This window comes from Poromitra crassiceps, assembly GCF_964638095.1.
Source record: "Poromitra crassiceps genome assembly, chromosome: 25".
NCBI classification, from domain to species: domain Eukaryota; kingdom Metazoa; phylum Chordata; class Actinopteri; order Beryciformes; family Melamphaidae; genus Poromitra; species Poromitra crassiceps.
Genome location: NC_139649.1, coordinates 1,009,564 through 1,024,623, shown reverse-complemented (window position 1 = coordinate 1,024,623; position 15,060 = coordinate 1,009,564). Strand labels below are relative to the sequence as shown.

The window sequence follows — 15,060 nt, the reverse complement described above, 5'->3', positions numbered from 1 at the left end:
GCCATCATTGGTCAGATGTAGGGCTGCAGCAGTGCATCTCATGCCTCTCTTTCTGCATTGTTTTTCGATAACACAACACTAAATTGCATTAGCATATCCCAAACTCCCACCCGGCCCCTCCCCCTCTCCCCTCGCCGCTCCCCCGGCCCCTCCCCCCTCGTCGCTCCCCCGCCTCCTTTCCCCCCACAGCGCCACACTTCCTCTCATGGGCAGAAAACAAGCACCTTGATTAAGGCATGAATAGTTAATTCCTGGGCCTCTTCACTTTGCACTAAAGACTGTACTCATCTCTTGTCTTTCTTTGGTGCAATTAAGACATTCATGTCAGATTTCCTATAGAGGCTTGATTGATACTGTACTGTATGTTGGTAGATTGCCAGTCATTAAAGAAAAAAAAGGGGAAAAAGAGAGTGTCAAAAATAAAACTGCAAACCCCTTACTCATTCAGGACCGACCAATCAGAATGCAGGGCTGAATCTCCTCATTCAAAACCACTCTTTTTTTAATTACCAATGAAGGAGTCTTTTCAAAGGGAATGGGGGGCGGGTGGAATTGGCGGTAATTGGAGCACATCTTCCGCGTGCACCTGTTGCCTTTTTGTTTTGTGACGCACGTCGGTTTGCTCGGGGGAGAAACAAGTTTGTTAACGACTTACTTCATGACGTACAGACAAAATCCACGTACAGAATGTGATTTTACTGTCCCCTGGCATTTACTTTTTTCTTTTCTCGTGATAAATAGGAATCGGGTTGACTGCAGTGAGTGCATCATCGGGCTCAAATGTTGCTTTAAAATCAAATAAGGGAGCAACAAATCACAAACCCCCCCCCCCCCCCCCACACACACACACACACACACACACACACACACACACACACACACCTTCCCATTCCCCCCCATTCTTCACTATTTCATTTTGCTCTTGACCCTGCAAATGTATCTGTCCCTCTGCTTTATTCATCCCTCCATCCCCTCCCATTGATTATTCCCTGCTTCTGAGGGAGAGATGTAAGCCATTACTAAATAGCAGACCGCCATACATCACTTCAGCAGGCTTGACAGTTAATGAGAAAGACTGGACGTATTTCATACATATACTACCACTGAGAGAAAGGGAGAGAGAGAGCATACTACCACTGAGAGAAAGGGAGAGAGAGAGCATACTACCACTGAGAGAAAAAGAGAGAGAGACGCATATACTACCACTGAGAGAAAGAGAGAGAGAGAGAGAGAGCATACTACCACTGAGAGAAAGAGAGAGAGAGAGATGCATATACTACCCATGAGAGAAAGAGAGAGAGAGACGCACATACTACCACTGAGAGAAAGAGAGAGAGAGAGATGCATATACTACCACTGAGAGAAAGAGAGAGAGAAAGACGCATATACTACCACTGAGAGAAAGAGAGAGAGAGATGCATATACTACCACTGAGAGAAAGAGAGAGAGAGAGACGCATATACTACCACTGAGAGAAAGAGAGAGAGAGATGCATATACTACCACTGAGAGAAAGAGAGAGAAAGACGCATATACTACCACTGAGAGAAAGAGAGAGAGAAAGACGCATATACTACCACTGAGAGAAAGAGAGAGAGAGATGCATATACTACCACTGAGAGAAAGAGAGAGAGAAAGACGCATATACTACCACTGAGAGAAAGAGAGAGAGAAAGACGCATATACTACCACTGAGAGAAAGAGAGAGAGAGATGCATATACTACCACTGAGAGAAAGAGAGAGAGAGAGACGCATATACTACCACTGAGAGAAAGAGAGAGAGAGATGCATATACTACCACTGAGAGAAAGAGAGAGAAAGACGCATATACTACCACTGAGAGAAAGAGAGAGAGAAAGACGCATATACTACCACTGAGAGAAAGAGAGAGAGAGATGCATATACTACCACTGAGAGAAAGAGAGAGAGAAAGACGCATATACTACCACTGAGAGAAAGAGAGAGAGAAAGACGCATATACTACCACTGAGAGAAAGAGAGAGAGAGATGCATATACTACCACTGAGAGAAAGAGAGAGAGAGAGATGCATATACTACCACTGAGAGAAAGAGAGAGAAAGACGCATATACTACCACTGAGAGAAAGAGAGAGAGAGATGCATATACTACCACTGAGAGAAAGAGAGAGAGAGAGATGCATATACTACCACTGAGAGAAAGAGAGAGAGAGACGCATATACTACCACTGAGAGAAAGAGAGAGAGAGATGCATATACTACCACTGAGAGAAAGAGAGAGAGAGAGATGCATATACTACCACTGAGAGAAAGAGAGAGAGAAAGACGCATATACTACCACTGAGAGAAAGAGAAAGAGAGAGATGCATATACTACCACTGAGAGAAAGAGAGAGAGAGAGAGAGAGCATACTACCACTGAGAGAAAGAGAGAGAGAGAGATGCATATACTACCACTGAGAGAAAGAGAGAGAGAGAGAGAGAGCATACTACCACTGAGAGAAAGAGAGAGAGAGAGATGCATATACTACCACTGAGAGAAAGAGAGAGAGAAAGACGCATATACTACCACTGAGAGAAAGAGAGAGAGAGATGCATATACTACCACTGAGAGAAAGAGAGAGAGAGACGCATATACTACCACTGAGAGAAAGAGAGAGAGAGATGCATATACTACCACTGAGAGAAAGAGAAAGAGAGAGAGATGCATATACTACCACTGAGAGAAAGAGAGAGAGAGATGCATATACTACCACTGAGAGAAAGAGAGAGAGAGATGCATATACTACCACTGAGAGAAAGAGAGAGACGCACATACTACCACTGAGAGAAAGAGAAAGAGAGAGAGAGACACATATACTACCACTGAGAGAAAGAGAGAGAGAGAGATGCATATACTACCACTGAGAGAAAGAGAAAGAGAGAGAGATGCATATACTACCACTGAGAGAAAGGGAGAGAGAGACGCATATACTACCACTGAGAGAAAGAGAGAGAGAGATGCATATACTACCACTGAGAGAAAGAGAGAGAGAGAGATGCATATACTACCACTGAGAGAAAGAGAGAGAGAGATGCATATACTACCACTGAGAGAAAGGGAGAGAGAGACGCATATACTACCACTGAGAGAAAGAGAGAGAGAGATGCATATACTACCACTGAGAGAAAGGGAGAGAGAGACGCATATACTACCACTGAGAGAAAGGGAGAGAGAGACGCATATACTACCACTAAGAGAAAGAGAGAGACGCATATACTACCACTGAGAGAAAGAGAGAGAGAGAGAGAGATGCATACTACCACTGAGAGAAAGGGAGAGAGAGACGCATATACTACCACTGAGAGAAAGGGAGAGAGAGACGCATATACTACCACTGAGAGAAAGGGAGAGAGAGACGCATATACTACCACTGAGAGAAAGAGAGAGAGAGAGCATATACTACCACTGAGAGAAAGAGAGAGAGAGAGATGCATATACTACCACTGAGAGAAAGGGAGAGAGAGAGCATACTACCACTGAGAGAAAGAGAGAGAGAGAGATGCATATACTACCACTGAGAGAAAGAGAGAGAGAGAGATGCATATACTACCACTGAGAGAAAGGGAGAGAGAGAGCATACTACCACTGAGAGAAAGAGAGAGAGAGAGCATATACTACCACTGAGAGAAAGAGAGAGAGAGAGATGCATATACTACCACTGAGAGAAAGGGAGAGAGAGAGCATACTACCACTGAGAGAAAGAGAGAGAGAGAGATGCATATACTACCACTGAGAGAAAGAGAGAGAGAGAGATGCATATACTACCACTGAGAGAAAGGGAGAGAGAGAGCATACTACCACTGAGAGAAAGGGAGAGAGAGAGCATACTACCACTGAGAGAAAGAGAGAGAGAGCATACTACCACTGAGAGAAAGAGAGAGAGAGAGCATACTACCACTGAGAGAAAGAGAGAGAGAGAGATGCATATACTACCACTGAGAGAAAGAGAGAGAGAGAGATGCATATACTACCACTGAGAGAAAGAGAGAGAGAGAGAGAGAGAGAGAGCATACTATCACTGAGAGAAAGAGAGAGAGAGACACATATACTACCACTGAGAGAAAGAGAGAGAGAGATGCATATACTACCACTGAGAGAAAGAGAGAGAGAGAGAGAGAGAGAGAGCATACTATCACTGAGAGAAAGAGAGAGAGAGACACATATACTACCACTGAGAGAAAGAGAGAGAGAGATGCATATACTACCACTGAGAGAAAGAGAGAGAGCATACTACCACTGAGAGAAAGAGAGAGAGCATACTACCACTGAGAGAAAGAGAGAGAGAGCCCTGCTGTAATTTATAGATTCATTATGCTATAACTTATTTGCACTGATACGTATGCTTATATTAACCCAGTGGCACTCATATTCTGGTTTATTTCAAGAAAAACATTTTGGCTAGTTGAAATTAATTGGCTCGTAACTTTAAAATCTAGCAGCCATATTGGCTGGTGATTAAAAAAAGTTTAATCTCAAACCCTGCAGGGAGAGCAGGTGGTGACATAGGAGTGAGTGAGAAAAGGAGCAAATATATGATTGTTAAGACTGAATACTGACATCACAACCGTCTAATCCTAATGTTAATTTAAAATGAGATATTCCTATATGAATCTGGCTTCAAACGACCAAATTCTTTATATGATGATAATAATAATAATCAATGATGGTGGTTCACAGACGTGTGTGTGGGGGGGGGGACACACGCCCCCTGGCCCCCCCAAGTTCAGATGCGTTCCGCTGCCTATGAGTCCTGTTATATACAATAGAGTACAGGAAACTCGAACATGGTGCCCATTATCAATATCTAATTGAGCCAAATACTTTATCGATCCCTAAAGGCAAATAAATGGTTGCGATGAGTCTAACCCGTTTTGTGCTCCTCTCTCCCCCTCTAGACATATAACGAGCCCGTGGAGACGAAAAGTGGCCAAACGAGCCAGCCTTCCCCCCACATGATGCCAGCCAACGCGCCCCTGTACAGTGTGCCACACTCCCCCCAGCCCTCGTCGCCCTACCTGGGCCCCGGGGCCTTCCCCCTCAGCGACCTGCAGAGCTACGCGGGACACGCCCCGCGCCACGCCCTGTCGCGGACCCTCAGCCAATCGCAGATGCTGCCCAGCATTAGTGCCTCTCCCCCCTCCTCCTTCCAGATCAGCCCCCCCCTGCACCCCCACCAGCAGCTCTCCCTGCACCAGAGCTCCCTCCTGAACCAGCCTATCCGCATGCAGCAGGTCCAGTCCCAGCCAATCATCTCCCACCAGATGGGGCTGCAGGCCTCTCTTCACTCCCCGCCCCCTGGGCAGCAGGTACCTTTGCCGAGTTTTTCTGTAATGTCACTTTACAAATATTGGTGGTTGTGTTTTTTGGGGCTTATTTCTCATGTGTAGTTGCTTATGGTTATGGGGCAAGTTGCTTCTTTTGGGCTTGTTTGCATAGACCTGGTTGCGCTTGTTTCTCTCGTTAGATCTGGCAACACTGTAACTATCCCAGTTGCAGTTAGAGGATGATAACGGGGGCCTCTCTGGAACATATTATGCCCATTCACTAGTATGTTGGCTTCAAGTATTTATTGCCATTGATCCCCGTTCTCTCTCTCTCTCCCTCTCTCGTTCTCTCTCTCTCTCTCTCTCTCTCTCTCTTCCTCCCTCTCGTTCTTTCTCTCTCTCTCTCTCTCTCTCTCCAGAGTTTCTCCCACCTCCAGTCAGAGTATCAGAAGAGCGTCGGGGGTTCCCAGTCCCCTGGCCCCGGCCGTGGAGGGGCTCAGAGCCACGACTGGGACAGTGAATACTGCGACCGGGAGTGTGGCACCCACTGCAGGTCAGTGCAGACACCAACTCTTGTGTTTTATGCGTGTCTTTTCTCCACAAACCTTCTTTTTTTTTTTCACTGCAAGTCACCAAATCACACAGGCTTGAATGACATTTAGAAATAATACAAGTGAAATTAATTGAATGCAAGTGAATTAAAGGTCCCAATTCGTGCAGCTGTAACCTCTTAAAAACGTGTGTCTCTGGTCCATAAAACATGATTCTGGATTAATTTGTCGAAAATATAGCAACCCCGTTTGTTCTGACGGAGTTGTCACTTCCTCATCTCGTTGCGTCCCAAGAATGGTCTGTTTCTATAATATATTCAGAACTAACAGTTCCCAATTCCCAATCAGATTAGCGTCTGTGCACCAGCACGCTAGGTTGTGTCCACAACTAACGTTAGCAACGAGCTATCGCTGACTTAACGGTTGCTACGCTAAAGAGGACATCTCAAAATGCCTAGACTCACCGAATGCACCTCCGCAGTTGCTGGATCACGTACAGTTGGCGTCGCTCCAGTTAGAAGTGTTAATTTTGTGGCTATAGACAAAATGGTGCAGGTAGCTTGTGTGAGAGAGACCGCGCGCAGTATGCTTAAGGACCCGAGTGACATCACATTAACCCGTCTGGGGGAACAGAGTGTAAGGGGCGTGGCTTGAAGGAGACTGCAGGGGGAAGCTGGATAGGGACAAATCCAACTATGGCAGTTCTGAGGCTGTGACCACTCATTACAGGGAGGGATGACAGCAGTATATATGCATTTACAAGTAAAAACAGCTTTTGCACGGAATGGGACCTTTAACTTTTTATTTGGTCAGATTTCTCTTTGCCTGCCTGCCTTGAGATCAACAATCCCGCTTAATTACGCGGGGGTTTTAAATGCGGGTAAACCGGCTAAAAATAGGCGATTGACTCTTTCACACCGCCTCCGGGCCCGGGAGCGTGTGTTTCAGTGGATGGACTGAGTGTCACCAGGCTACCCACTGGTCTCATGACACATGTCCCCCCCCCCCCCCCCCACAGGCAGACACACACTTTTTCAATAGGCAGTATTGAATCCTTGCACTTTTTTCAACTCCTCGGCCGACATGACTCTGTCAGAGGCTGTAGCCGGCCCGTATTTAAAGCTGGAGTGAAGATAGTGTAGTCGCAGACTGTAGTTCAATCATGGAAGACCAAATAAGGCATTAATAGAGCACCCCATGCTGTCATAACCCTCAGCCCAAATGACGTCACTAAATGACGTCACCATCTCCGACGTCACCTTCTCCATGACGTCCCAAATGACATCATAAATGACATCATAAATGACATCAGTTATGACATCATAAATGCCCTTCTCCCAAATGACATCAGTTATGACATCATAAATGACATCAGTTATGACATCATAAATGCCCTTCTCCTGGTACTATATAAAGCCCCCATCACCACAGCTTAAATCACACTTGTGCAGTCATCACTCACCTTGTGTCAGCATCACGCATTCATCCAGCATCTCCAGAGCAAAAAGCTTCATTCAGTCCAGCACCATGTCCGAGTCCGAAAACGAGCAGCAAAGTTTCAGCTCCACCGTGGACGCTTTCCTCCAGAGCACATTCAACGCCCCGGCCAGCCTCGGGCAAATCCCCAATCCCCAGGCTCCATCTCCGGGCGTCACAGGCGTCTCATGGGACGCCCCCCTCACCAGGGGCCGCGGCCGCAAAAGAAGATCCAACGTCAAGGAGGTCCTCGTCTCGCCTGGATCTCAGTCCGCACAGCACTCCGGAGGCCGCGGCCGCGGCAAAAGAGCCCAGAAGTCCACCTCCCCCGGATCTCAGTCCGCACAGCACTCCGGAGGCCGTGGCCGCAGCAAAAGAGCCCAGAAGTCCACCTCCAAGAAAGGCCCAGCGAAGCGCACCACGACCGCCGGCTCCTCGGCGGACGCGCCAAGGCTCCAGCCCCTCCAGGCCTCCAAGATCCCCTGATCGCAACGATGTCTTCACTCGCGAGCCCCACGCTCCCCACGGCAGCAGCCCAAACAGCCCTGCCCCAGGTTCAGGTCGTATCCCCCCTTTTCAGCCGGCATCTCTTCCGGCGGCCGCACTCATTGCCTGGTTTCAGTCAACGTTGCGGCATTGCTGCTGCACTCATTTCAGGCCGGGTGCCAATCCCTTAGCATACGGCATACGGCATACGGCCGCTTCCCTCTCCCGTGTCCATTCGGGTTTTAACAACATGCCTCTCGTCCCAGTTTCCAGTCAACCTTTTCCTTTTCATAGCATGGTTCCTCTCTTACGCATCCAATCCATCGATCCAATCCCAGTCATTTAGATAAAGTATAACCCTTGTAAACTTTTCCGGCCATGCTGAGTAGCGCGCTAGCTACCTGGCTAGCCACCGGCCTTCCATGCTATACTGCGCATGCGCGTGGCTGGTCTAGCGTTGCCAAAGATGCGCATTGCAAATGCAAGATGCGACACTATCGTCTCCCGTCGCATGCTTCAGGCAAAATGGCGATAATCATCAGTTCTGCTGTTGCCGTCCTTCAAAATATAAGAAAATGTATAGCTCAGCGCTAGAGCGGACTGGCTTGAATGTGGGAAAGCGGGGTTCGAATCCCGTGTGCGCGCTGATATTTTAATTTAAGATCCTGGTGAAATATGGTCTAAATCTGAAAGTTCAATAAACGTCTGCAAATAGTGGGTGAAAAAACTTTCACTTTCAAATTTAAACGTCTTTTCAACCGAAAAATGCTCGCGGGTGGTTCTGGCTTCAGCATATGCTTGAATTAAGTTCTAGAGGTGAATGGTTGCAGAAAAGAGGCACCATGAGTTCCCTACTTTCTCCCAGTAGGGAATCGATCTTCCTCTACGAGATTTACTCTGGTATTGCAAATGCATACGAAGCTTCAGTCTCGATCATAAACAAAAGGTGCTCCTCCCAGTCCACCACGGCTTTAATGTGCAGTGCAGCATCACCCGGCTTTCCGTCATGCATAACTCGTCAGGTCAGCAGAGCTCATTCCCCGGTCACGGCGCAGTAGATTCAGCAGAGCACATCCCTGGTCACAGCACAGTGGCTACAGCAGAGCATATCCCGGCAGCGTTGCCAGACGTACGATAATTATCGTACCTGTACGATAATTTTGACCTCTGTACGATGTACGATCAATAATCCCCAAATCCGCCAAACGTACGAGAATCTCATCATTTCGTGACACTTAGACGAATCCTACGTCTATCACTCTATCTGTTTATACAATCATCTCTTCAAACAAACATATTTGCAGATAATACGTGCAGGGTGTTTTGTTGTTGTTGCAACGCAGGCTGAGACCACAGTGTTGAAAAATCATGCCAAGTCCAAAAAGTAGCCTGTGATCAGCGCAGCCCCCCGACATAGGCGCGCCGAAGGCACGCGCGCCGGGGAGGGGGCGTACGATTATTTCACTCCAAAAACGATAATTTTGACCCTCTGGTACGATAATTCAACATTTGCCATCTGGCAACACTGTATCCCGGTCACAGCAGTGGCTCAGCAGAGCATATCCCTGGGCACAGCTCAGTGGCTTCAGCAGAGCTCCTCCCCGGTCACAGCACAGTGGCTTCAGCAAAGCATATCCCTGGTCACAGCACAGTGGTTTCAGCAGAGCTCCTCCCTGGTCACAGCACAGTGGCTTCAGCAAAGCATATCCCCGGTCACAGCACAGTGGCTTCAGCAGAGCTCCTCCCTGGTCACAGCACAGTGGCTCCAGCAAAGCATATAGCCGGGCACAGCACAGTGGCTTCAGCAAAAGTATACCCCCTGGGCACACCTCTTAGAAAATTGGAACGGAATCTCATTTTTCTACGACGAAATCGTCCCGTCTGCCGACGACTTAAAACTTTCTACAGATGCAGCACATTCACTGCTCCCCCTCCCGCTGGACGTCAAAACTAATCAAAAAGGTCATGGCACGAAAACCGCGTGTCTCCACAGCCAGTCTCTGCCTCAACTGAACTAAGTCCACCGTACAACAGCTCAGCCGAGGGTGCGGGTGCAACTCTCCCGAAGTGACAGTACACGACTGTCAAAACAAATGAAAAAGGCCCATAATAGACATACTGTAGACACGCAACTTAAAGTCAAATCCAAGGGGAAAACGTACTTATTAACATTGGTCAGCCCACCTTTAATATTCCAAATGTCAAAATGCACAAATCAGAACGTGCATCTATTAGGAATAGAACGGATAGATAGGAAAACTATGAGAAAAATATCAAGCCTATCTTTGCCTCATACAATTTGGGATAAAGTAAGTGCACAACTAAAGAATATAACATTATGTCTACTCATTTTTAGACATTTTCATGCCATAATAATATAATGCTAAAGGTTAAATATTGCATCTTTAAGCCATTGCTGGCTATGCTCATGCAGGTTGTTGCGACCTTGGTCATTACTGACCCTAAAAAATGCAGGTCATCGCTGACCTTTTTCTTTTGGGGGGGGTGGTCCCCTCCCGGGGGGGTCCTCCCTTCAACAACTGGGCTGCTGTCCTCATCAGCCATGCGTCCTACATCCATCCAGAGCAAGCTGCTATATCATCAGCCCAAAGATGCCTCCTTCCATGATTGGTAGGAAGTATTAATGCATTTCGTTGGTGGCGGTCCTCTCTCCCAATCCCCGTTTGGTGCCCATGCCCGGGCAATTTGCATATAACCCCATAAGTGTCCTTGCCATTGCTTAACCTCAGTCAGCCCACATCCTGACAATTTGCACAACCCATCATCCCTGCATTCTGCTTAAACATCAGTCAGCCCATGTCCTGACAAGTCAGCCCCCGTCCTGACAATTTGCTCAACCCATTATCTCTGCATTCTGCTTAAACCTGTCAGCCCACGTCCCGAGAAGTCAGTCCACATCCTGACAACTTGCTCAACCCATTATCCCTGCATCCTGCTTAAACTTCAGTCAGCCCACGTCCTGACAAGTCAGCCAATGTCCCGACAATCTGCATAACCCATCATTCCGGCATTTGCATAAACCTCAATCAGCCCTTGGCCCCCTTTTCCTCATCTCTCCCCATCATCACATGACAGGATCCTGGTTCATCCTTCACTTCAAGACCACACTCCAGAAATGCAACATCCCTGCAGAGAACTATTCCAGTCACTCCTTCAGGATCGGAGCAGCCACATCAGCAGCCATGCAGGGGGCGTCCTCCGCCTCCCTTCAACAACTGGGGCGCTGGTCCTCATCCGCCTATGCATCTTTCATTCGACCAGAGCAAGACACCATATTATCAGCCCAAAGATCCCTCCTTCCATGACTAAAGAGGCAACAAGCACTTCGTTGGTGGTGATCAAACTCTCCTTTTCCTCATCAATGCGCCCATGCCCGGGCTATCCACATCCACGCCCTTGCAACCCCGCTTTGCCTTAAAAAACCCCGGTCAGCCCCTCATCTCCCGACATGCCTAAATTCTCCCCCCGTCAGCCCACGACCTGACTAAAGCATACCCCAGGCGAGCTCCATGACCCCCGTTTTCACTCTCCCAGTTCCTGAAATAACTTTAAATTCCTTTGGGGGATGTCCTATCTCATACAGCACTGACGCCCCTCTCTCATAAGCAAGAGGAGCGTCACATCATGGAGTCATACGCCATACTCAAACCGTCTATTCTGATTCAATAAAGTTTGTTAAAATCATATTACGAGTCTCTCATGATTGAAGTGTAGTCGCAGACTGTAGTTCAATCATGGAAGACCAAATAAGGCATTAATAGAGCACCCCATGCTGTCATAACCCTCAGCCCAAATGACGTCACTAAATGACGTCACCATCTCCGACGTCACCTTCTCCATGACGTCCCAAATGACATCATAAATGACATCATAAATGACATCAGTTATGACATCATAAATGCCCTTCTCCCAAATGACATCAGTTATGACATCATAAATGACATCAGTTATGACATCATAAATGCCCTTCTCCTGGTACTATATAAAGCCCCCATCACCACAGCTTAAATCACACTTGTGCAGTCATCACTCACCTTGTGTCAGCATCACGCATTCATCCAGCATCTCCAGAGCAAAAAGCTTCATCCCACCACCTCCCCAGATCACCACCAATGTCATGACTCCTGTTGGAAACAAATCCCCTTAGGGGGGATGTCCTATCTCATACAGCACTGACGCCCCTCTCTCATAAGCAAGAGGAGCGTCACATCATGGAGTCATACGCCATACTCAAACCGTCTATTCTGATTCAATAAAGTTTGTTAAAATCATATTACGAGTCTCTCATGATTGAACTGATATCATGTGAAAATGAAAGACCTAAGGCATCCATTGGTACCACAACATGCTAGCTTGTCGGAAGGGAGCTAAATAAAATTCCAAAGTTTAAATTTTTAGCCAAAGGCTAAATTTTGGCGAAGGGAAAACTGGCATGGCCATTTTCAAAGGGGTCCCTGGACCTCTCACCTCCAAGATATCTGAATGAGAATGGGTTCTATGGAGACCCATGAGTCTCCCCTTTACAGACATAACCACTTTATGCTAATCCCATGCAATCTTTGGCAAAAACCATGCCGTTTTTTTTGCATGCAGTATAAATGTGTTATTTTCACCTATTCTATTTGAATATTTTTGCATACCGGGGTCCCTAAACTCTTGGAATTGCATAAATGGGGTATTGTGGATTCAATGAGCCCAGTCGTATTCATGTGTGGTGATGTTAATCCCCATAGTAGCCATTTCATTGCAGTGAGACCATTCTTTGAAACTTGACCTCACTGTATAAAATGACATATTGTGTGACCTCTAGGATAATCACCCCCTCATGAAACTTTACAACCACAAACTAGAGACCTAGGGCATTTAGGGGATGTATGGGCTGGTTATTGCAATAGCTGGCTGAATGTTTGCATATTCCGCCAGTTGGGTTTCCCGTTGAACATAATGTAAAGATAATTTAAAGTAAGTCACGGTAAAGAAAGTACGTTTTCAGCCTGTGGGGAACGTCCGTTGTTGGGGGGTCCCGCGCCCGACGCAGCATCGCGCCGCTAAAAAACCCATGACAGAGCCACAAAACACACTGAAAACAACAGACTGATGTTACAGTAAAGGATGTTTTTGCCTAATCTAACAGGGGCTGTAGTAAAAGACAAAATATGATTTGAAAAAGAAAGAAACGCCAAGATCATGCGACACGTGGTGTCGTCACCTCGTACGCAATTATACTAGTTACGTTTTGCAGTTTGGAACTTGTCAGCTAGATCAGGTCCAATCAAAGTCTAGACAATAACTCCCATGGAAAGAATCCATGTTGTCAGCAGTCTCCCTCTGTTTTAAATATAAGTGTTGAAAAATGTCCGCTTCATTCCGGGCAGACAGGGGAGACAGCTGCAGAGGTAATGTTGAGATAATAGAGCTTGTCATGTGTTTGTCAGACAGCAGTAAAAAACAGATGTTCTCACCGTTATTCTGCTAAACGCTTTGGCAGGCTGTTCTATCCTGCATAAATCTGCAACATTCAAACATATTCAAAGTCCACATGGCTAGCTGTGTTCAAAATGCTATTTTACTGTACAGCACTGCCTCAGAATATGATAGAAGCCTTGTGACTGAAACATTTTACACATCCGTTATCTAATGCTTACCAGCTCTGGCCAACAGGGGAAGTAAAAAGATTTGCTGGTTTTATTATTTATTTTTATTATTATTCTATATTAGCGATAGAGAAATGTCCGCACTCTTGTAGTATGTATTTATGACCGTTTTTAATTTCCACATATGCAGCAATAGCGACGTAAACATTTCAGCCCTTTCGGCCATTTTTCTGGAATTTATGTTTTTTTTTAGTCGGCACCAGATGGAGTTTAGTTTTCTATGTCGAGCACATCGCACATTCACTCTATCTCGTGATTTGAATCAGCTGCCCATTATGGTTGAGTAATAGTAATAATAATAATAGTAATAATAATAATAATAATAGTAGTATTATGGTTGAGTAAAGGACTCTAGTGATATTAGTGATTAGTAACTTGCGCTCTTTGTCATTTGTGTTCCCAGCGGCAGCATGATAGCCAGGGACAAGCCACTCTACCTCACCTGAAACTGAAGACCGTGTGGGCTGTCGACATATACGACACCGGGGAGTCTACTCTCACCCACCCCTCCTCCTCCCCACCCTCTGATGCACACACACACACACACACACACACACACACACACACACACACACATACCTACATACATACAGTACACACTTAACATACATATACATACACACACATTCCACCTCCCAAAACACCACCTTTTTGTCAAGTGTAATTATCATTTCTCTCGGTTTCTAGATTAGTTTTTTGACTGGATGACTACTGTCTGTACCACTTACCATACTAGCGGTCTTGTTGCTGTTTCTATTTGCCAAGCACTTATAAAAAGCCCCTACCCTCCCCCTGTTCCCCCCCCCCCCCCCCCCCCCTCCCTCTGAGTTGTGTGTCGATCTCTCCCCTCCCTACACAGGCCCGGGCTGTAGAACACTCCTCTTCTGTGTCACCATGAAAGGTCCCTGAGGGACCCCATCCAGCTTTAATTAGAATGAGAAGAGAGAGAGAGAAAATATTCTCCTTCTTTAATCATTTTAATTTCCTTTTTGTGTGAGCGTGTGTTTTTTTTTTCTTTCTTTCTTTTGGTTGTTGTTGTCGTCGTCGTCGCTGTTTTATTTATTTCTGGCTTGCTAAATTGTTACTTTTTACTTTTGCCTTTTTTTTTTTTTGCTTTTTTTTTTTTTTTGCCAATAAGCGTTGTGCCCTGTACTGTAGGGAGATATTAACTTCTAGTAGGTTCAGCAGCGCAGGCCTTGATGTTACAGTAGCTTTGCTTAAGGGGGCTGCAAATTAATACAAACAGCGGGTGGGGAAAGGGAACCAAAACAAAAGAATCTTTTGTAATATTAAAGACCTGTTGAGGTCTGCTGAGCGGTCACAGTGTGATTGTAAATATCACTTTTATGGGGTCAAATTGGGAATTGGAAGTCCAGACGGATCTGTTTCTTCTTTAATATTACATGTAAGTCATCAGTTTGTATCTCAAAGTGTATTGTGTGCGTGTGTATGTGTGTGTGTGCGTGCGTGTATGGACATGTTAGAATGTGCCCCATTCATAGCGTGTGTGTGTGTGTGTGTGTGTGTGTGTGTGTGTGTATGTGTGTGCGCGCGTGTGTATGTGTGTGCGTGCGTGTTTCAGTGTCTG

At 46.3% G+C, this 15,060-nt stretch overlaps 1 protein-coding gene across 1 annotated transcript in view; it reads left to right on the top strand.

Moving 5' to 3' along the window:
* The window catches only part of LOC310798297 (TOX high mobility group box family member 2-like), a 68,189-nt gene extending 53,725 nt beyond the window's left edge, over window positions 1-14,464 (top strand). The window contains exons 6-8 of the mRNA XM_083660803.1: window positions 4,916-5,326; window positions 5,704-5,837; window positions 13,876-14,464. Coding sequence (XP_083516929.1) covers window positions 4,916-5,326; window positions 5,704-5,837; window positions 13,876-13,918 — 588 coding nt within the window. The 3' untranslated portion in view covers window positions 13,919-14,464. The remainder of the gene's footprint in view (window positions 1-4,915; window positions 5,327-5,703; window positions 5,838-13,875) is intronic.
* The last annotated feature ends 596 nt before the right edge of the window (window positions 14,465-15,060 follow it).